General features: G+C 42.6%; 1 protein-coding gene across 7 annotated transcripts in view; it reads left to right on the plus strand.

Annotated features, from left to right (window-relative positions):
- The window catches only part of TIAM2 (TIAM Rac1 associated GEF 2), a 329,759-nt gene that overhangs the window by 127,596 nt on the left and 178,186 nt on the right, over positions 1–23,977 (plus strand). For 4 of the 7 annotated variants that reach the window (XM_075596946.1, XM_075596945.1, XM_075596947.1 and 1 more), the window contains 2 exons: positions 19,664–19,730; positions 21,646–22,851. In XM_075596946.1, coding sequence (XP_075453061.1) covers positions 19,713–19,730; positions 21,646–22,851 — 1,224 coding nt within the window. In that variant the 5' untranslated portion in view covers positions 19,664–19,712. Of the gene's footprint in view, positions 1–19,663; positions 19,766–21,645; positions 22,852–23,977 lie in introns of all 7 variants that reach the window. The other 3 variants (XM_075596950.1, XM_075596949.1, XM_075596951.1) reach the window with 1 other exon arrangement.

Here is a 23,977-nt window from a genome sequence, read left to right on the forward strand (position 1 = left end):
ATTAGTTTGAATGAATTTATAGTAAATATCTGATGAAGAAATATCCTTACATTCCCATCTTCAAAAAATCCACAAATGTGTTGACAGCCCCCCAGGTCACCCTGTAAAATCTGGCATAGATTATGTTATCGCAAATCTGTCTTAATATATAGATTTTTTTCTTTTTCATCTATGAAGGTAAAGCAGTGCATAACTTCTAATGACATTTTGATGGGAGGATGAAATCAGAAAGTGTGTTGGAGCAACATGGAGAAGAGAGGCTTACAACCGCAGTGCCTGGAAGATCATTGGGGAGGGCTTCAACCAGCAGTAGATCGAAGGGGCTGAAGAGGATATCATATTTATATATACATTATCATCATCATCTTCAGCCCTTGTCTATCCACTGCTGGATTAGGGCCCTCGCCAAGGATCTTCCAGGTTCTGCAGTTGCAAGCCTCTCTTCTCTATGTTGCGCCAACAAATTTTCTGATGTCATTCTCCCATCTTGATTTTAGTCATGGTATTTGTCTTTTAATCTCTCTTGGAATTCAGTCGAGTACCATCTTTGTCTAACGATGATAATTTCGTCTTGTGATATGTTCGGCCCATTGCTATTTTCATTTCTTCCACCTTGTGATTATGTGACAGACTTTTATTTGGTTTTGAACCCATTCATTCCTTTTCCTATCTCTTTGGGTAATACCCATCATACATCTTTCCATACTTCTTTGCGTTGTCTGAAGTTTTTCATGATCTTTGCATTTAGGGTCCACATTTCATATCAATATGTGAGGACAGACAGAATACACTAGTCAAAAACTTCCTCTTGAGGCACAGTAGAACATTCCCTTGAAAGATTATCTTGTTTCTTCCAAATGCGCTCTATCCCATCTTCATTCTCCTATTGGTTTCATTGAAAAGGTTCCCATCCATTGTTATTTGCCAGCCAAGATAGACAGTCTTCGACTTCTTCCAGTTCTATTCAATTCATTTCAATCTTTGCAGACTAGACACACTTGTTGAACATCACTTTGGTCTTGCTGAGATTCATGTGGAGGGCCAAAGTCTTACTTGCTTTGGTGATGTCATCTGTAAATCGTAGGTGACTCAAATATTTACTGTTAATTTTGATTCCTGTGTCTTCCAAATCTAATGCCTTGAACAATTCTTCAAGTGTTGCTGTGACAAGTTTTGGTGACATGGTGTCTTTTATCTTGTTTGTATCTTGCTGTAATCTAATAGTTGATGTGGCATTCTCGATAGTGTTGTACCGGGTCCATTAAAAAAAAACGGGTAACGGGTAGCCGGGTAAAATTAAACATTTTACCCAGCCGGTTACCCGGACGGCACTTACTTGCAGGGATTGAAGACCGGTGTTGAAGACAATGGCGCATCTGGGACCATCAGCAGACGTCCTGGTGGCGGTGGCAGCAGTTGAAGGTCTTGTTCACCTGGCGGGAGCAGCAGGAACAGAGCACACAGCTGATGCCTGAGTGGGCCGGGGAAGCATGTGACCGGAGCAGGAGCATTCCTATTGGATAGACGGGGAGTCTCAAAAAGTCAGATTGAAGTATGTGTTCAAGGTCGGAGAGGCTATGGCTGTGTGCATATAAGATTGTGTCATCTGCATACATGTGTATTTAAGCTCCCTTACAAGCTGTAAGAAGATCATTGCTGAACACTGAGAAGAGTAGGGGCACCAGAACAGAGACTTGATGGACACCACAGGTGATATCCAAGGGTTTGGAGTTAGAGCCTGAGATGGACACATGTTGGTAGGTAGGACTGAAATCAGTTTAAAGTATGCTTCCCTATTCCAGAGCACTGGAGATTGTTAAGCAAGATAACATGATCAACAGTAGCAAAAGCCTTTGCAAAATCTAGGAATATTGCACCAGTCTCCATTCCACACTGGATTACAGTAGCAAAAGCCTTTGCAAAATCTAGGAATATTGCACCAGTCTCCATTCCACACTGGATTGCATTGCAAACTTTTAGCAGGGTAGTTACGGTGGAGTGTTTGAGGCGAAAGCCAGATTGGAATTGGCTAGGGAAATTTGTGTTGGTATAGTAATCGCTTAATTGGGAGTGAACACTTTTTTCCATGACTTTGGATAGTATTGGGAGAAGAGAGATTGGCCTGTAGTTTGAGACAGTGTTTTTGTCACCCACTTTTGAAGATTGGAATAACTCTGGCAGTTTTCCAGGTCTTAGGGATATGACCTGCGGACAGAATAGAGTTGACTATGGAAGCAATTGGTTTGGCAATGGCTGGGGCACCAAGCCTTAAGAACTTAGATTGCAGTAAGTCAGGTCCACATCGGATACTGGGAGAAATGGAAAATTGTGGGCAGTGTTGGGAGAGGGTGGGGCTATAGGGGTACTCTCAGAATGAGATTCATGTATGTAGTTTGGGTTTGCATTTCGCTAATAAGTTATTAGCACACCCCACAAAGTAATCATTGAATGCATTTGCAATGTCAGTGGGGTTTGACAATAATCCTCCTTAGTGATATTATTTGGTTGTTGATGGTTAGAAGGCTGGAATATGTTGTTGATAACCTTTCAGAAGTTATTTGGGTTTGATGTATTCTGGAGAAGATTGTCAGAGTAATATTGTGCTTTTGCGTGTCATTTTTGCCTTGTGCACTTGGTCCGCAGGCATAATTGGTCTGTTCTTGAGATCTTCTTTGCCTCCTTTCTTGTAGATGAGGATAACATTACTCAATTGTTCTGGAATTTTCCTGTATTTTTAGCTGCATGTAAAGAGTTTTGCAAGAATTTTTTTCTACTTCGTCCCCAGCTAATTTCAAGATCTCAGTTGTAATTCCATCTTCCCCAGGAGCCTTCCCATCCTTCATGAATTTCTATTGCTTTTGCCACTTCTTCTGGAAGAATGTATGGTATTAGTGGTTTCTTCTCACTCGTCCTCTGCTGGATTATGCCCTGTGTTATCTTTGTACAATTTCATGTAGAAGTCCTCAACTTTCTTTATGATAAGTGCACAGTCTTTTATTGTTGATCATTTGTCTTGTTTGAGTGCAATGGTTTGCTTCTTCCAAGCCATAGGCCGTTGCTTTGTCTTCTCTAAAGAGGCAATCCAAGCCTGCAATTTTTTTTGCGATTTTTAAAAATAGGTTTGAAGCAGGGGGTCTCCGGAGCTGAATCCCATTAATTTAGGTAAGTATCTCCGGAAGTAGGCAGTCCCTAGAGCGGGAAGTAATGGGGTACAGCCCCAGAGACCCGTGCTTCAACCCTATATAAAAAAATAGCAAAAAACAATAGCAGGCTTCGATTGCCTCTTTAAAGCAGCAGTCCAAGCTACTGGTTTTTTATTACATTTATTTTTTTCTCTCTTTAATATAAGCATCAATAAAATCCACACAATGATAAGTAATTAGCTAAATTGCCGATCGATCCGTTCTCCTGTGATCGATCAGCGAAGATTCGGCTCGGGCATCACTAAATGGCTGTCAGTGCAGCAGAAGACGACCAAAGATGCAAAGTTCTGTGGGGAAGATCATGTGTCCAGGCAGTTGCTAGATACAATTAGTGCACTGCTACAGAGAGGGCAGTGCTCAAAAAGTGATGTGCCAGAGCCTATTTCAGAAGAGGAAGGGGATGTGACTTTGTAAATGGTTGCTATAGAAACAAAAAACGCTTCTTACATTGTAATACATAAAAAAATGTAATTCAGAGCTTTTTTTTTTAAATTGCTACAATTATTTTCTCATAGTACGGAACTGATTTATTAAAGAAAACACACATGAAGGCTATTGCTTGGTCTGCAGCTTTAAACTTTTGTTATCTTAATGAGTCTTCTTGTCTATATCACAGTTACATTTTCTGACATCTTGAGTTATACGTTTGCAGATTGTCTTGCACAGTTCTGCATATTCAATTCTTATACTTGTGTCTTGGGAAGGCTCCATTTCTTGTCGTCTCTTCATTAATTGTTTTGTCTTTTTTCTTATCCCGTTTTTTGTTTATAATTTCTCCAGTTTTTCTGTGCTTTTAACTACAATCTTCATACAGTAAGTTCTCCACAATTGTTTGTTAAAGTGTTCCAGGCATTTTGAGCACGGAGCGATTTTTCTTTTTTTGTTGTTGAAATGCCTGGTTATTCTTGAGGTTATTATTAGGATGTATGTAGCCCTTGGAGATAACATGGAAATTCACAAAAGACCAGAGCCCAGAATAAGGGGAGGGGGCGGGGGGGGGGGGGGGGTGTTGGTGGGGGGCAAGAAGTGCAATGGCAAGTACGAGACAAATTTAAAGTTATCTGCACGGTCTACAGAGCTACTTGCAAAAGCATTGGTAGCCAGGTGACAACAAAAGAACGGGGGGCAAGAAGTACAATGGGAATAACAAGCAAAAAACAAGAAGGTACCTGTAAGTTCTGCAGACATAAAGCCTGGGAAACAGGGAACGACAAAGTGCAAGGGTCCAGAGTATATAGCCAGACTGCAGCTCTGTTAACAAAAAGTTGACAAGCAAAGAACTAGCAGACTGGGTAGGGATTTTAATCCTAAACAATGGTGGCCACTGGCCTCATGGAAATTTCCAGTTCTTACAAGTCCTGATAAGCTTTCGTACCAGCAAAAGTGCCGCTATTCATCTTCCTGCCACTTTGAGGCAGTGAGATGGTGATTTAAGGGATATATGTATAATGTGATATATATATATAGACATGTGGTAACCAGGGGGATCCTGATGACAAAAGACAGCACACCGCAGTAATAATCCAAAAAGTGTGTATTGTGAACACAGGGCCGCCAACGTTTCGGTCCTCGTAGACCGTGCGGTGTGCTGTCTTTTGTCATCAGGATGCCCCTGGTTACCACATGTCTATATGCTTCATATGGGCATATGGGACAAGCATCTTCTAACAAACGTGAGTGCAAACCTCCATACCAATGAATATATATATATATATATATATATATATATATATATATATATATACACACACAGTGGTCGACAAATCACCCAAAAATCTACTCGCCGAACAAAAAAATCTACTCGCCACCTAGTTCCGCCCCCAACCCTGCCCTAGTCCCGCCCCCAGAGACAGAGAGAGGAGGGAGGGGAGACAGAGAGGAGGGAGGGGAGACAGAGACAGAGAGAGGAGGGAGGGGAGACAGAGAGAGGAGGCAGGGGAGACAGAGAGAGGAGGCAGGGGAGACAGAGAGGAGGCAGGGGAGACAGAGAGACAGAGAGAGGAGGGAGGGGAGACAGAGAGAGGAGAGAGCGGAAACAGAGAGACAGAGAGAGGAGGCAGGTGAGACAGAGAGACAGAGAGAGGAGGGAGGGGAGACAGAGAGAGGAGGGAGGGGAAACAGAGAGACAGAGAGAGGAGGGAGGGGAAACAGAGAGACAGAGAGAGGAGGGAGGGAGACAGAGAGAGGAGGCAGGGGAGACAGAGAGAGGAGGCAGGGGAGACAGAGAAACAGAGAGAGGGGGCAGGGGAGACAGAGAGACAGAGAGAGGAGGGAGGGGAGACAGAGAGAGGAGGGAGGGGAAACAGAGAGACAGAGAGAGGAGGCAGGGGAGACAGAGAGAGGAGGGTGGGGAGACAGAGAGAGGAGGGAGGGGAGACAGAGAAACAGAGAGAGGAGGCAGGGGAGACAGAGAGACAGAGAGAGGAGGGAGGGGAGACAGAGAGACAGAGAGGAGGGAGGGGAGACAGAGAGAGGAGGGAGCGGAAACAGAGAGACAGAGAGAGGAGGCAGGGGAGACAGAGAGACAGAGAGAGGAGGGAGGGGAGACAGAGAGAGGAGGGAGGGGAAACAGAGAGACAGAGAGAGGACGCAGGGGAGACAGAGAGACAGGGAGAGGAGGGAGGGGAGACAGAGAGAGGAGGGAGGGGAGACAGAGAGACAGAGAGAGGAGGGAGGGAGACAGAGAGACAGAGAGAGGAGGGAGGGGAGACAGAGAGAGAAGGCAGGGGAGACAGAGAGAGGAGGCAGGGGAGACAGAGAAACAGAGAGAGGGGGCAGGGGAGACATAGAGAGGAGGGAGGGGAGACAGAGAGGAGGGAGGGGAAACAGAGAGACAGAGAGAGGAGGCAGGGGAGACAGAGAGAGGAGGGAGGGGAGACAGAGAGAGGAGGGAGGGGAGACAGAGAGAGGAGGGAAGGGAGACAGAGAGAAGAGGGAGGGGAGACAGAGAGAGGAGGGAGGGGAGACAGAGAAACAGAGAGAGGAGGGAGGGGAGACAGAGCGACAGAGAGAGGAGGGAGGGGAGACAGAGCGACAGAGAGAGGAGGGAGGGGAGACAGAGAGAGGGAAGGGGAGACAGAGAGAGATGGGGAGACAGAGAGAGACTGGGGGGGTGACTGACTGACTGGGGGGGGGACTGACTGACTGGGGGGGGTTACTGACTGACTGGGGGGGGGGTGACTGACTGACTGGGGGGGGTGACTGACTGGCTGGGGGGGAGACTGACTGGCTGGGGGGGTGACTGACTGGCTGGGGGGGGGTGACTGACTGGCTGGGGGGGTGACTGACTTGCTGGGGGGGTGGCTGACTGACTGGGTGGGTGACTGACTGACTGGGGGGGTGACTGACTGACTGGGGGGGGTGACTGACGGGGGGGTGACTGACTGTGAGGGTGGGTGTCTGACTGGCTGGGGGGGTGACTGACTGGGGGGGGTGACTGACTGGGGTGACTGACTGACCCACCCCCGTCTCGGCTCACAGGCAGGAGGCAGCGAGGACTGCACGCACGCTCCTAGGAGGGAGGAGGAGGAGAGCGGAGAGGGAAAAGCCGGGGGCAGCAGTAAGTGCGGCCGGCCAGCGGAACCCCTGGGACTCGAGGGGGGTGTGTGGGGGGGAGGGTAGAAAGGAAGAGAGGAAAGACCGCGACCAGCACCATGCTCCCCCCCCCCCCCGCGCCCATCTCCTGCCCCCCTCCCGCCCCGCGCAGGCAGCCATGGGGACCAGGGGGGAAGCGGGGCCGGGGGGGGGGAACACCCCCGCTACCATCTCCCACCTCGCGGGCAGACACGGGAACCTAGGGGGAAGCAAGGACTAGGAGGAGCGAGGACTGCGGGGGGAGGGGGAACACCCCCACTACCCCCACTACCATCTCCCACCCCGCGGGCAGACACGGGGACAGGGAGGGGAAGCGGGGACCGGGAGGGGGGATGCAATGGAGTACTAACCTCTTCAAACAGCAGGAAGAGGATGCGCCTGTGTGGCCTTAGCCTGGATGTAAAAAAAAATCTTGGCAGCCCGCCAAGTCCTGTCAGCCAATCAGGTTGCTGGATTTAAATTAAAAAAAAAGATTTTACATTTATTTATATGTTAATGTCTAAATATTATTTACCGTACAGAAAGTGGAGCACTCACGGTACCTTGAATAAGCTGCCACCGGTGCTCAGCAACAGCGGGCCTATGCAACAACACAGACAGACGATAATCCAAGATACGAAGAGGAGAAGGGACACTCCTGTGGTCTCTCAGAAAAAAAGAAAGTTTAATAATAAACCTGGAGGGCCACTTCTTTTCTTCGTATCTTAAATATTATTTATCCACATAAAGATTTTGATATCCTTACCTCTGTTTCCGATGTGCTTTCTCTATATTTTGGTGTCTTTGATGAGATTAGTCAATAAGAGGAACCTTACTGAAAATGTGTTACTCTTTAGGCCTGTTATATACAGGATGCGGCCGTGCGGCTGCGCGTTCCTATGCGAACGCGCGTGCACGTGCCGCATGCTTTTCCTGTATATAGTGCCGGGAGCTGCAGGTAATGTGTATGTGTGTGTATATGCGTGTATATGCGTGTATATGCGTGTATTTGTTGTGTGAGTGTAAGTGTAAGTAAGATTTTTTTTAATTAAAAAAAAAGTTTAATATTTTTTTTTTCTGCAGTTATTTACCCCCCCCCCCCCCCCCACACACACATCCATACAAACACACATCCACGCATACACGCATACATACATACACACATACACACATATACATACATTTGAGCGCAGGCAGCGGGGCCATAAGATTAATTTTTTCATCTTTGCCGCTGTCTGTCGGCTCCCCTCTCCCTGCCGTGCGCGCGCGGCACATCTATAGAAAGGCTGACTAACGTCAGCCAATTAAAAATCCGCGCGCGCACGGTGTAACACGCGCCCGCCACTATAAAACGGGCCTTAGACACCTTTCTGCAGACACTTGTTTTTATTATTATAGGGTTGAAGCAGGGGTCTCCAGAGCTGAACGGTATAAATTTCAGCTCTGGGGACCTTCTGCTTCCAGAGATACTTACCTCCAAAGTGCTGCCGGTATCCCTGCAGTCAGAGAAACTGTGTGCCTAATGTAATGGCGGCTTCAGATGTCGCGCGTCACGCGGGTCTTTAGAATGCCGTGGCGTCATCTGTTGCAGCTTCCTATTGGTCAGCGTGACTGAGACATTGAAACTTCACAGGGATACCGGCAGCACCTATGGCATTAAGTATCTCTGGAAGAAGCCTGCTCTGCTGCTTTAGTGGTCTACAAGGTTTCTCCAGGAGCGGCCTGAAGGGGCTTAGGCCTTGCCCCCGCTGCCTGCTATAGCGTCCGCTGTGGCGGACGCTGCGCTCACGAGAGCCCTCCCCGCAATGGCGCCGGGCCCGCTGCGAGAGGGGGCCGCAGCGCTCGCGCGAGAGCTACTCCTGCTCTCAATAGAATTGATAGCAGGAACACGCGTCGAGCGGCTAGGCACGCCCCCCCGGCGGTTCAGCCAATGAGGGCGAACCTGCCGGGTGACGTCATGGCCGCGCCCCCGTCACTCCTCCGCCACGCCCCCCCCCCCCCCCGGTCTCTGCTCCTGCAGTGAGCTGCAGACCGGGGGAATCGCCGGAACGCGCAGCCAAAAGCGCGGGCGCGCATTACAGCGCCGTGACCGGGGCCCCAGCCTTATGGAGTAGCACTTGCTTAGTAAATATTTGCTGAAGTATTGTTTCCTTGCCTATTACTTTTGCACTTACCCCTACCAGATTGTCGTCTATTTCCATGTGACAGGTTCCAATGACAACCATAAGGCAGAGTCAGAACTTGTGAAAGGGGGGCCCTGTTGCAGGAATATGTACGGGCCACCCGGGGCGCAGTTGACCCCTTAAGGTTGCGGGAACCAGTGGCTTGCACCTGCTGTACTAATGGTAGCTCCACTTCTGATGCCTGGTGCAATATTTGACTTAAATGTCCCAGCACACATTTGTGTATCAGTTACCTTGTCTTTACCCTTTTTGTTCTGGTCATATATTTAATTAATTGTGAAGTTATCCAATAGTTTTTGTTATTATGGAGAAATAGTAATGTAATAACATATTTTGCTAGAACTCTTAAAAATGTAGATTAAAAAAATATCTATTCAGCCGTGTTCAGCGCAGCTGTGGAATTGCTGCAGCATTTTCTCAGTGAGCTCCTCGCTATACAGTATGTTTTCCATCATTTGTTATTGTCTGTTTTGCTGGAAAACCTTCAGTCTTCAATTTTCAAGGTTAAATGTTTCTTAGTAGAGAAATCATAGCATGGATCTGCGTTTTCATGGTGAATTGTCACTAAGAGGTGCCATGCCTTTAGATGACTTTTTCTCCAGGTTATATTTTAACTACGTGTTTCTTTCTGGTCTTAAAAGAAAAGGGAACTGAAGCGCTCATTGCAAATGCCATGTTCTGTGATTAATCCAGAGTTCCAGCACAGATGTTGCCTCAAAGTGAAAAAAAGAACAACAAAAAACCCAATATACTCTAGTACAGGGGTGCGCAAACTTTTGTAGATGCGCCCTATCTGCCTGCTGCATCGGTGCTCGTGCCCCCCTTACCTCCATTCCCTGCGTCAAATGACACCGCGGGATCATGTGACGTCACGTTATTTGACCCCGTGGCGACGTGTCAGCAGCTGTCTGAATCTTGGTAAGTAATAGATTGCAGAGGCCTCAAGCGATCCCCCGGCATTTAATTTAAACCACCACCGTGCCCCCCAACAAAAATCTCCTGGCCCCCCTGGGGGGGGGGGCGCGCCCCCCAGTTTGCGCACCGCTGCTCTAGTAGGTTGATCACAATATTTGGCTGGCTTCTTAGACAACTACTAGTTGTGCACTCACATCTACTTTATATGGTAATAACCTGATGTCATATATATCTGCACCAGAGCCAGGAATGAGCTTGGGAATTTATATCTTCTCATCACCTCATAGGAAACAGAGAAAGCCCAATAGTGTAATCCTACGTTAAAAATAAATGAGTACTTCAAGCTGCAGTTCAGTCTTTTTTTTTTTTAATTCAATAGTTTCATGTGTGCAATCTCTAATTACCTAAAGAACTGTATAGCTGCCAGTCAATTCGTTCTCCATGTATTGATCGGCGAAATTTGGCAAAACCTTTAGATATGGGATATGTTTTTCCTCTGCTTCTGTCACTCAGTGGAAGCTCATGAATATTCATGAGCACTCCTGCACTGACATGTACAATTAAAAATAAAATCAAAGAGAATACAATTGTTAAAAATCAACTACGTTTTATGGCCATGGTTCTAAAAAGCTCTGATGGATGAAACATTTAATGTAGTGTTTATTTTTTTTCCCCCAATTTTTTTTTATTAAATCAATGGTGCGTTTTAGAATCAAAGAAATATGGTAATACAAATAACACATAATGGGAAGAAGTGCTTCAGACATAAGTAACATTTCAGAAAAGGAGTCTGTGTCCCGAAGAGCTTACAATCTAATCTGTTAATAGCCTATGGAATTATATGGGTCACTTTCTTTTCTTCTATTAGCAAATGTCACCTCCTCCCTCCCTGCCCCCCCCTCCCGCCCTCTTAAAATCAGAAATAAAAAAGGTTCTGATTTACTAAATGCCGCTCAATTGTAGGGGTCCATTCACCTCATGGCAGTAAATACCAGGATACATCAAGCTTTTTCTTCAACGGCAATCGAAGAACACCGTAGTTTTTCTTCGGAAGGTATACCGTGGCAGAGCATTTAACGTCGGTTCTATGTTGTGGTGCAATATGTTCCATACGACGCACTCATTGTAGGACTAAACCATTTTGAAGACGAGCCTCCCCCTAATCTCCAATTCCAAAAACAAAGTGACCATGTCGTATAGTATAAAAACATCTTTCCTGCTGTATGTTCTTTATAGTGATCTCGGTCTTACTTTTTGTTCTCATGATGAACTAGGTTCAAAGATTTACCCTTGTATTGGTTTATATTACTTGGGGACTCCTATTTCCTCTAATAAGTGATTTGTAATAAGGAATATGTGATTAAAATGTCTATAACATGTGAGTTGTGTTTTTGGTTTAAAATATTCGCCTTGATTTTTTAACTAAGTGCATTGACCAGATGCCGCTTTAGTCAAAGCACGTGCACTAGTAACTGTTGTAAAACTAGCATACAATTAAGTACACAGTATCTGCCAGGTCAAGTGGAAAACCTCAAGTTATCCTATTCCTAGAATGGTCCTGAGTGGTGGTCACCTGGCTGTGAATGCACAGACTATTGGCTTTCAGTTTGGGCGCTGAGAGGAACCAGAAGCAAAATAGACAATCTGGTGTTTGATTTGCTGCCCATGATCTATTCTTCATTGAATCTGAATGGTGTAGTAGAGCCTAGCAGAAAACCACATGGACACTGCTGTGAGTGTCTATACAGCAATCTGCATTTAAAGCTGCAGTTCAGTCTTTTTTTTTACATTTATTTTTTACTTCAATAGTTTCATGTGTGCAATCTCTAATTACCTAAAGAACTGTATAGCTGCCAGTCAATTCGTTCTCCATGTATTGATAGGTGAAAATTGGTGACATAATTAGAGCTGGCATATGTTTTTATTGGCTTCTGTCAGTCAGTGGAAGCTCATGAATATTCATGAGCACTCCTGCACTGACATGTGCTAGAGGGAGGGCAGGGCTAACAAAGGGTTGTGCCAGGGCTTGTGACAGGACATGAAGGGACAGTGCCTTAGCAAATGGCTGTTAAAATAGAATAAAAGAAAATTGGTCTTTCAAAGTTGTTTTTTTAAAAACAGAAAATGCTAAAAGTATTTTTTCTTACTACAGAACTGATTTATTAAAAAAAAACACACATGCAGGATATTGACTGAACTGCAGCTTTCAGTATTAGGTGATACCTTTTTTAGTTGGACTAACAATTGATACTATAAGAAGCTTTCGAGAGTTCTCCTCTCTTCCTCAGGTCAGTAATACTGATTTACAGAGACTCCATGAGCTTAACATAGATGTAAAAAAAGAAAGATAGTTATCTAAGGCAGATGACACAGAAACTATCTTTCTTTTTTTACCTCTGTGTTAAGCTCATGGAATCTCTGTAAATCAGTATTACTGACCTGAGGAAGAGAGGAGAACTCTCGAAAGCTTGTCTTATACTAGGGGTGCGCAAAACTTTAAGTTCGCGCCCCCCCTCTCTCTGCTCCCCCTTGCCTACGCCCCCTTCGTACCTGCTCTCGGGCTCCACGCATCATATGACGTCACGACGTCATGGGACGCGTTGCCATTCGACCCCGCAGCATCATTTGACGCTGCGTTGTCATGGTGATGCGTTATGGAAGAGCCGGCTGAGAGCAGGTAAGTGAAGTTGCAGAGGCCTCGCGCCTCCTCCGGCATTTAATTTACATGCCTGGGGGAAAAGCGCGGGGGCTCTGTAACTCCACGCGCCCCCCCTGGGGCGCGCCCCCCGTTTGCGCACTGCTGTCTTATAGTATCAATTGTTAGTACAAATAAAAAAAGGTATCGTCTAATACTGAAGTACTCATTAACTCTTCACTATCGCAATTGGACTAACACGGCTATTCCTACTTAATACCTTAGAAATATAAACACAGTTTAGTGATGCATTCTCAGTGCCAGTTTTAGATATCTCTCCTCTTCTGAGTCACTAATATAGGTGGAAGGAAAATGTTACTACGGGGGTGTATTTGTATTTACAAACCCAGAATATCAGTACGTTCTTAGTTACACTTCCAAATAGATTTGACAGTATATAAAACAGTTTCCTCCCTGGGGGTTTTAGGGCCATAAACATTGTATAAAGCGTCCTAGAATAAGGTCAAAAGAGTCCCACACGCGCATTATTTAAAGCTGCCGTTTCAAAAAAATAATAAAACATTTCCCCCCATTCAATATGTGCATCAATACAATCTGCATCTGTAATCGATTACTTGTTCAGGGTTATTTAATTCAGTTCTTGCACAGCATTGTGGGCAATGTAGTTCTTGGAATATGATTGACTGGGCAGTTACTAGATACAATAGGTGCACTGCTAGAGAGAGGGCGGGGCTCAAGAGCCAGAGCCTATCAGAAGGGGAAGGGGGCTGTCACTTTGGAAATGCTTCCTACATTAGAAACATTAAAAAATGTCTTTAAAACATTCTTCTTTTTTTAATGCTACAAGTATTTTCTCATAGCACAGAACTGATTTATTAAAAAAAACACACGTAGGATATTGCTTAAACTGCAGCTTTAACAGGTTTCGCATTTGTGGATAGCAGGAATAGTTTCACTATTTCTGTCAACTTTAGACTGACTTTAGGACGCTGTAAAATGCCTCACTGACTGCCTTTCAGTTCCTGGTCAGCACAGATATGGAGCACTGAATGCGAACAGCTCCTAAAAAGTGATCATGTATTAGTGATTGGATATCATAAGGGCCTGGAGGAAGCCACTCTTTGTGACGCAAGATGTACACAGAGCACTGGAGGGGTTAATTGAAGTACATGTTAAAAAAAACAGCCAGATACTATTGTCATGGAAACTGAATGTTTATATCTTCCTCAGCCATTAATTTATGCTTTTTTTGTATGCGCACTTGATAATTCAGTGTTCATGGGTGTGACATTTTTGAGCTATTTATATGTTTTAGCCAGAGGTGAGAAAATCCATTGCCATTGTGTCTGTGATACATATGGGTCCTTTCATTCTCTTGTTTATGGGATGGTTATAACGTATTGCACTCACCTGCATGATGCAGAATACAATGACAGAAACACACATCACACACAGTAATTCTGATAATTAAACTACAGAATTAAAGATGCTTTGACAAATGTAGTAATTAAAACTAAAATATATTTTAGACTCAATATGTATTTTTTTTAAACTAATAGGGATTTCTAATATACTTTGCTGATAAACTAGTAATATAATTCGTCATATTTAATTCATACTTACTGTGTGAATATGCACTTTGACTTGAAATTCTGTTTGTGCCTATTTTTGAGACATGTAAACAGATGGCTTGTGTTAGAGTCCACTGAATTTCTATATTTGAGAAATGTCCAGATACAATGTGGATTGAAGCAACATGCACTATTGGGAAAGTAATATAGTTTATGTGTGTATCCTTTCTTTGAATATGACTATTTCCACTGCTGGTTTGAATGAAGGATTATAAAGGCACAATGTGGCGATTATTCTTGTTTAATGGAGCAATCGAAGCAATATCCTACATGTGTGTTTTTGTTTTTAAATAAATCAATTCTGTAGTATTAGATAATACTTACTACTTTAAAAAAAATTCAATTCAACTCGTAATGCCAGTTTTAGTTTTAATATACTGAGCATCCTTTGATTTCTATAGCAGGTTTTAGTCTACTTCCCTAGCAGTGCAAGATCTTTGCAACACTTTCCTGTTTTGTGATCATTTGTTTCCAATGTCCCCAGCAGTTTGAGCTTAAAACTGTAACAATAGATAATGTTACCTTAGTAATATAAGGATATATTGTAGCTGCTGAGTTACACTGACTGAAGGATTGATTGAAACTGAAAGGCAGCCATTTAGTGAATGCTGAAAAACAGGATTTTGCTGATCGATCACGGGAGAACCAATCGATCGGTAGCTTAGCAAATTAGTTTTCATTAAAGGTAATCAAATGCTGTATATATTAAAACATATATATATATATATATATATATATATATATATATATATATATATATATGTATATATATATATATATATATATATATATATATATATATATATACTCTTTAAAATACAGATAAGCAAGCAGTCGGCAATTTGAAGAGGACTGGACATGTTTGACTACAATGGGGCATATGTATCAAGGCAAAAGTGTTGCAATTTGAGGCAGAAAATCTGCACTACATTTATCACACATTAAAGCAGCAATGCTACAGCCCCCCCCCTTTTTTTTCTTTCTTTCCATATTTGTATATTTATTTATTTATAAAAATGTTTTACAATACATTGAGAGATACCTCTCGTTTTCAAGTATGTCCTGGGCACAGAGTTATAAAAAATACATGGTTACAATAAAAGAACAGAGTTATACAGTCACTTCACAGACATTTCATGGACAGATAAAGTAGGAAAATTGGGGACGGGATAAAGGGATTGTGGGTTTCTGATAGAAATAGAGCAGCTTTAACATCAACTAACATCAGCGAACGGCAGCGAACGGCAGCGAACGGCAGCGAACGGCAGCGAACGGCAGCGAACGGCAGCGAACGGCAGCGAACGGCAGCGAACGGCAGCAAACGGCAGCAAACGGCAGCAAACGGCAGCAAACGGCAGCAAACGGCAGCAAACGGCTCACGCCCTTTGGCTGCGCCAAAGGCTGTGCGCCTTTGGGGCAACGCAGATGTACGCTGGAGTGAACAAAAAGATCTTTCCTTTGTGTCCCCTTGGCTCATTAACATTCCAGTGGGTGGGGTTGACGATTCAACAAAGATCAAGCACATGTTAACCCTTAGCACACTGGTCCAGTGCAGAGGGGAGCATATGTAAAGCATGTGACAATGTATGATTCTAGATTCTTACTTAAGCTGGCAATCATGTGCTGTTCCTGTTATAAAACGGTAAAAGTCCTGATTGTGTAACTAACATAATGGCTACTGCAGTCAGTGTGGCTCAGCAGCTACAATGTGTGCTTAGAATACTAAGGTAACATTATATATTGTTACAGTTTACAGCTCAAACTGCTGGCAACATTGGCAACAAATTATCCCAAACTGGGTGTGTTGCGCAGATCTTGCGCGGCTTGGGAGATGGGCTAAAGCCTGCTATAGAAATCAAAGGGTGGGTTAAAGCTCATTAAAATGAGATTAAGAGTTGAATAATATATTTTTTTAAATACTGTAAGTATTATCTAATACTACAGTACTGATTTTGTTTTTAAAACCCCCTGTAAGATTTCACGTTTTGTTACTTTAAATAAGTTATGGTGGGTAAAAAAAGTGACAAAAACCCTCCACCGTACAGTAAATAAAAATACCACCTGTGAGCATATTGACGTATCAGACAGGTCTGCAATCCTGCCTTTAACCATTACCTCTTATTCCACTGCAGCTAGGGATTCTGGGAAATGACATGCAAATGAGCACACAGTGCCACCTTTTGCTATATTTATCAGCACTATATTTATCAAAGGAAAAAGACCTGTTCTTAGTGTTCAGCTGTCAATGGCGTGTACTAAAAAATTATGTTTTCATGCACCAAAAAATCTATTAATATCTGCCCAACAAAGACTCTCAATAGTGTTAGCGCAGAATTATATTGCTATCTATGAACCCAGAAATGTATTTGATGCAGCATAGATGTTTGATTATAGATATCATTTTTTGCAATATGGCTATTATCAGTGACGGATTTAAAAGTATGCTGCCCATAGGCACTAACCTGGTGCCGCCCTGCTCCTTCAGCATCATTTGATGCTGCGCTGTTCCGTCGTCACGTTGCAGGCTGCACATGCACGATTGGCGCTTGCTGGTTGCGTATTGTCGGCTATGCATGTGCATGCGTGGCAGGAAAGCACAGATCACGCATGCGCACAAGCAACTGGCAAGTGCCGATTGTACATGCGCACGAGCGTCCGACAAGTGCAGGCTGCAAGAGTCGATATATGCCGCCGCCCAAAAAATCCGTCTTAGGACCGGGCCTAATGGGAAATTCGCACTGGCTATTATAAATAATATTACTCTAATAACTGTTATTTTCCAATACTAGTTATAAATACAAATACACTTAATTATGACTCCATTTAAATTGTATCAATCAGGTATTGACATAAGGAATGCATCAAAAATTATTTCAAAGAACAAATTATCATATGAAGTCTTCATGCATACAGCACAACACTTTTTTTTGTAAAGCATTGCAATTTTGACGCCGAAAACAATGTTAAAAGAAATCTTAGTAAACAGGGCTCATAATTTTGTTCAATCGTATATGTGGAGCAATTGTTTTGCGCTAGATTTGCACCGCTTTTGCCTTGGTACATAGCGGCCACAATTTCCAGCTTAGTAGCCGTTACAGAGCAAACTTGCATAGGAAAGTTTATTGTCAAAGCTCGGTATAAACTGGTTTGCTGCATTCCTTCCTTGTTTTGACCTCCATGATCTGTAGCTGAATATGAACATTACCGATCTGCTGACCTTATATTTAGAGGCGAGTTGGACCAGTTTACAGATGGTAAATTCTGATTAATTACATGTTTTCATAGAGTTTTGTAATATTCGACGATTTCAACATTCTAATCCACTTCCTCGCTTTATTATAAACAGGATATGTATTTCCTTTTATGATGTGGGCAGCACTGAAAAGTTTTAGATTACCGTGAGTGCATGTCCTTTCTATAACCCCTCCAGTACTAACAGTCTATGGGCCGTATGTATCAAGAGTTCGGAGCCAACTGTAGCATTGCGCCAAAGACGAGGCAAATTGTGTCATCTTGACTTTACGGAGGGTATTTTTCAAAGTCTTGCGGCTGCAAAACTTGGGCGAAAGTGATGCAAATATAGTGATGCACAATATTTAACAAAGATGAAAAGCTCATTAATTTCAATGGGAATGTTTTTACTAAATCTGAGGCAGTATTTTTGCCTCAATTTTGCAGCAGATTGACTTTGGTAAATAGCTCCCTACATCATTTTGAGGGAATGGGGTTTATTTATTAAAGTGTGATATGGCTGGTCAGGCACTACTCTCGCATGTTAATTTCAGAGCGACACTATCCCACTTTAAACTCCCAATGTATCAAGGAGCTGTGTAGCAGGTTTGCACCTCTAGTTGCCATTGAGCAGTTTGGGGGAGAGGTTATATATGGAGCTAGGAGAGATTGCAGCACAATGTTACAATTTGCTGTATTATGATATACACCTTTAGCTGATTGTGTGCCTTCAGGTTTGGGTGGCATTAAAGCTGCAGTTCAGTCTTTTTTATTTATTTTTTTATTTATTTTTTTACTTCAATAGTTTCAGTTGTGCAATCTCTAATTACCTAAAGAACTGCATAGCTGCCGGTCAATTCGTTCTCCGTCTATTGATCGGCAAAGTTTGGCGACATCTTTAAATATGGTGAATGAAAATCGTTGCTATAGGAACAAGCATGCTTGTTAAAATAGTATACAAGAAAATTGGTTTTTCAAAGTTGTTTTTTTTTCAAACAGAAAATGCTAAAAGTATTTTTTCTTACTACAGAACCGATTTATTAAAAAAACACACATGCAGGATATTGCCTGAACTGCAGCTTTAAATTCTGACATTCACTAACACAGAGGTTCTCAACTCCAGTCCTCAAGAACACCCAACAGGTCAGGTTTTAAGGATATACCTGCTTAAGAACAGGTGGCTCAATCTGTGACTCAGTTATTTTGACCGAGCCACCTGTGCTGAAGCAGGGATATCCTTAAAACCTGACCTGTTGGTGGCACTTGAGGACTGGAGTTGAGAACCACTGTCCTAGCCTGTTCCATACATGTGCAACCAGAGCACAAAGTTGCAAATTAAAATGTGTATTCTGCCTTTTGGAGCAGATTGCATTATCTTCCCTTACAGGCATTTTAGTGGACAGGTAATCCAATGCAAATGCTAGCAAAATGCTTACTCTGAATTCTTACGTGACTACAGCGTGTACACATGATTGTGCAAGTAATATTTTTGTGTTTGAAAGAATAAAAAAACCTTGTTTGGACTTTAGTTACTGTATGCATACGGTAATGGTGAATATATGTATATTACGCTTTAGGGAGTATGTATCCAAGTCCCTTGCTGCAACCTGAATTTAAAAAAAAAAAGCTACCAGATTTATCCTTCCATGGGAAGCAATAGGGTTTGGGGCTTGATTAAATGTGGTACTTTTTGTTTGCTGCGCTTCTGCCTTTTGCAGCCAGGAGATTTTGATACCCCTTGGTGTTTATAAAACATGAGGGTGTATCTATTTACTGCCGTCTCCAGGTTGAAACAAAATGCAAAACCACTGCAAAAAGAAACCAGCAGCATATTTCTGAGGGAAAGGCAATCCCATTTAAAACAATGTGTCATTTATCAATGCCTCCAGGCCCCAAAACTGGGGCAAAAAAAAAGAAGTGCTGTACATTTTACAGATGTAGCAAACCCTACGAGGTTTACGTGTCTGCGACCTCGACGATCCCGGCCCGGATTGATTAACGCTGCTTGGGCGGGGGGCCGGGAGGGGGCTAATCTGAGCCGGATACATGGACCCCCCTGCAGCCCGATTGCGGCACACACTGTTCCCAGCGCCGCAGCCGTTTGCTTTTTCGCCCGTGACCCTGGGGACAGTAAGTCTTGCTGCATCTGTATCACGAAAATGACTCTGAATCCAATGTTATTTTTGTCTTTGAGGAATCCGGTGCAGCACTTTTAAGCTTGAATGTTGGAGTCAATGTAGCATCACTGTTTTCTTTTCTTTTTTTTTTTAGGGAGTTGCCTGCAGGACTCTCTGAAAATTGGTGACTCAGGAGACAGATAATGAAACGCTTACAGACTGTGAGTTATTCCCATGTTTAGTGTCAATTCAACAGGTATGTAAATGTATTGAACGGATCATTGTGATATTATATTAGACGAAGCACATAAGCACTGCTGCATGTTTTACATGATAACGTCTCCTGACTTCAAACTAGGACAATAATACTGCATCCCATTTAATAAGGACAAACAATGAATGGGATTTTTTTCATTTGTAAATAAGGGGCAGTTTTACAGCGAGGAGACTTTCTTAACTAACACCCTAAGTGTAATAACCGCAAAATGAGTCGTGTTAAAGGTGGGGATCGTGGCCAATATCTACTAAGCGGTGCTATTCCATAAGGATGGCGCTGGAAGGCATCCCATGGCACATTCACCTGAATGGTTGTAAACAATGGTCAAAGTTGCTTAGAAATAGTGCTACTTTCCAACATAAGACCATTCTGAATTTGTTAAGCATTGGAGAAGAGCTAGTTACTAAGGGGGGCACTTTCACTGGTTTTTGTAAAACCCTTTTCTAAACATTTAATGCATGTTAACCAGATGCTCTGGGATATTTTATTTGATCTAATCTCTTTCTTAATCCCTTGACTGCCAGAGGAACCCCGGAATGCATTGCAAAACAGTGTGCCCTGGCAAACCGTGGATCAATGACTACTCAAGACCCTCCTCCGTTATAAAGGCAGCCTGTGAATTCCCACTGGTGTTTTGTGCAGAGTAATTATGATGTCATCATTAGCCATAGAGAAAAAAGTGCAGCAGAATAAGCTGATACACTGATAAAAATAGAATTCAAAGGAGTTTAACATAGTCAGTTGTCACAATGGACAATTAAACATAATTTGTACTTTAATAAGGATGTAATCTTCCTAGGGAAGCTAGCTACATTGATAAATTATATAATATTTGCCAGCCATTTGTACATATTATTTGCCTCTTTAATCACCCTAAATGTCACAGTGGATAAAAACATATTGTTTAATTTTGTATTTAATGTTGGACTGTAAATCCTACTTTTTTACATATTGCCATACAATGTACATGGTCAACATATCACCTCACAGACACCTATACTTCATTATAGTGACTTTTCAGACCCTTCAACACACCAAGATTAATTGTGTTGGGGTGAATGCGGGTATTGATAGAGAGACAGCTAATTTGTCTGGGAGAGGTACATAATTAAAAACATCTGCAGACTGCATATGTAACAGGAGGCCAGCTAATCCTTCCAGAGAATGTGTTCTGCCATTGGTTAACCTGTGAGGTTTGTAAGTGACTGCTACAGACAAGGTGGGAATTATTTATGGGCAGTTGTGCATTTAAGTAAAAAAAAATTTTTTATGTATACATTTTTCTTTGATTGGGGGCAGTCCCACCTGGAAATTATATGGTTCAGTCTTATTACAAAAGCGATGAGGTCAAGATTGTACAAACCCTGGAAAAAAATTGTTGCTGAGGAAAGTTGAAAAAAATACTTGCCTGATTAAAAAAGAAAAGAAAGGGCAGCCACCTAAGGTGAATCCAATAAACATGCCGCATCTATTACAGGTAGCTCACTTTTGTCCATTGTGGAAGTGCCCTTTAAACAGAACTGCTCGCTTTGTATATACAGTATGTATGCATGTATAGCTTTATTTATATAGCGCCATCCATGTACATAGCGCTTTACAGCAGTAACACACGTGATATTGTAATAATAAGAGCTTCATACATAAAAGCCGACATTAGGAAAAGCAATCCCTGCTCCGAAGAGCTTACAATCTATTTCATATATCTTGCTGTAGCTTTCCTTATTTCATAAGTTGAGATTTCTTTAGATATATTTTATGGTGTAGAAGGGAAAACAGCTGCTTCCTGCTGCATTCAAAGCCTTCTTCTTTCATATTATTAATTTTGATGTTGTAATTAACGCTACCGTTCTTTTTTTTAGAGAGAAATGGGGAACTCAGAAAGTCAGTACAGTGTGCAGGGGACAAGAAGTCCGAGTGGCAGTGCTGTGTCAGATGGCAAGCAGAAGTCCTGCTCTCTGAAAATCCATAACATTCACGCTAAAGAGGAAAAGGCTTGGACTTCCCCTGGGTGGGGACGGAACAGCATCAGCAGCAGCAGCAGCGCAAGCTTCAAATCACGATCACTAGCGAGAAACTGCCTCTCTCAGTGTAAGAGTAACCCACCTTATTCATCAAGACATGGCGACGTAGTGCTGAAGGGCTCCAAAAGTAGCATCCACACCAAGCACAGATCGGGTGCGCCTGGTAGCTGCTGCCAGGCAAATAACAACACGTATATGCCTGACAATGGGTATCATTATATTGGCGTCGAAACACCAGGGGACCAGAGGGGATGTAATGGGCACATTTTAAACTGTTATGAGATCCATGGGAGCATGGCATCCGCACTTCAAGCCGAGGAAAAGAAAAGTCCAAAAGTTCTCATTAAAACACTTGGAAAGTTGGATGGCTGTCTAAGAGTTGAATTTCACAATAGTGGGAATAGTGTGCCAACTGAGGAATCAGAGGGACCAGTTCAACTGCTGAGGTACTCCCCTGCTTTGGAAACAAAAGAAATTAACCAGCATGAACCTCGGAGAAACTCAGGCATGGATTACACTGCAAGCCATAGTCTGTCTGCAAGTGACTGTGGTCTAAGATCCAGCAAAGGAAGTTCACTCAGCTCTGACTCTTCATGGTATGATTGTCCCTGGGGACATACTAGGGACATCAAAGAGATGGATGGGTCTTACCTGACCAGGAGTACTCTAGACACATGTATACATGGAGGCCTTTTACCAAATGACAACAGTGAACTCTTCCACCAGAGATCATCTCTCTCTTCCCTCCGGGATTTATACAACAATTCTAATTTAGAAAACGGTATACATCAAGGTGGACGGCTGTCTGATCAATACATGGGGGTACATCATAGCCTATGCAGTCGGGTTTCTTTTGCCTCAGACATTGATGTCCCATCCAGAGTAGAACACAGAGGATCCACTCAGTATTCTTCTTACACGCTCCCATGCAGGAAGTCAAAGCCTTTAGCTGAGGATGCTTCAAAAAAAGACACATTAAAAAGCAGAATGAGACGTATCAGCGATTGGACAGGCAGCCTTTCAAGGAAAAAGAGGAAGCTGCAGGTGAGTTGCTGTTAAAATTATACATTAAACCAGCATTTAATTTAAGTTCAGCATTGTGTTAGGACACCACTGAGATCTATTCTAGCAGTTAAAGGTGATTAACCTAATAGGTCTTGGAAAGTTATATATACGTAGTGGTGATTGTAGTAGAGCAGGACTCGAAGAACCAAAAAACAAAACACCTGGTAAAAAATTGTAAACAAGTAAGATATCATAGAGGGAGCTAGTTAAAGCAGCAGTTCAAGCTGCCATTAAAAATAATAATTCCATTCAATATGTGCATTATTACAATCTACATACTGAAAAGTGATTAGCTAAGTTGCCGATCAATCCATTCTCCTGTGATCAATCGGCGAAGATTCGGTACAGGGTTTCACTAAATGGCTTTCAGTGCAGCAGAAGAGGACCAAAGATGCAAAGTTCTATGGGGAGGATCATGTGACCAGGCAGTCACTAGATAGAATTGGTGCACTGCTAGAGAGAGGGCAAAAAATGCATGTTACATTATAATACATTAAAATTGTTTTTTTTTTAAATGCTACAAGTATTTTCTCTTAGTACAGAACTGATTTATTTTAAAAAAAAAACACATGTAGGATATTGCTTGGTCTGCAGCTTTAAGAATAAGTTGGTTTGGGGATAACAAGGTAAAGAGAAGCAAAGATGAAGCAGTGGAAAATAAGTGATTTCTTGCGTTTTTATATTTGTATGATTTTAAGTTTTCCATTTCTTCTTCCTATCCCATTTGTCTTCACATATTTCATACAGAAAATATAAATATTCTGCAATATGCCCCCTTCAGACAAATGCTTTCCCTTTCCCCACATTTTTTTTCTTTTCTTTTTTTAATGCAACACAGTAATGTTTTTTTTAAATAATAGTGATCCATAAGTAGTAGCATTACCTATTATTCATTAATGAACAATTTTGCTATATCTTGGTTTGTTTCATCTCATATATACTGCAATTGTACAAATCCTAATGAATAGATGGTGCAGCATTTATCTGTTATCCATTTATAAGTTTGCATAGATGATGGTTGAAAATCGACAGATATTGTGAATTTAAGAAATGAAGAAAAAAATCCTACTTTTTAATCCAATCAGTTATGAAACAATCTTTAGGC

Source organism: Ascaphus truei, chromosome 4, assembly GCF_040206685.1.
Source record: "Ascaphus truei isolate aAscTru1 chromosome 4, aAscTru1.hap1, whole genome shotgun sequence".
NCBI classification, from domain to species: domain Eukaryota; kingdom Metazoa; phylum Chordata; class Amphibia; order Anura; family Ascaphidae; genus Ascaphus; species Ascaphus truei.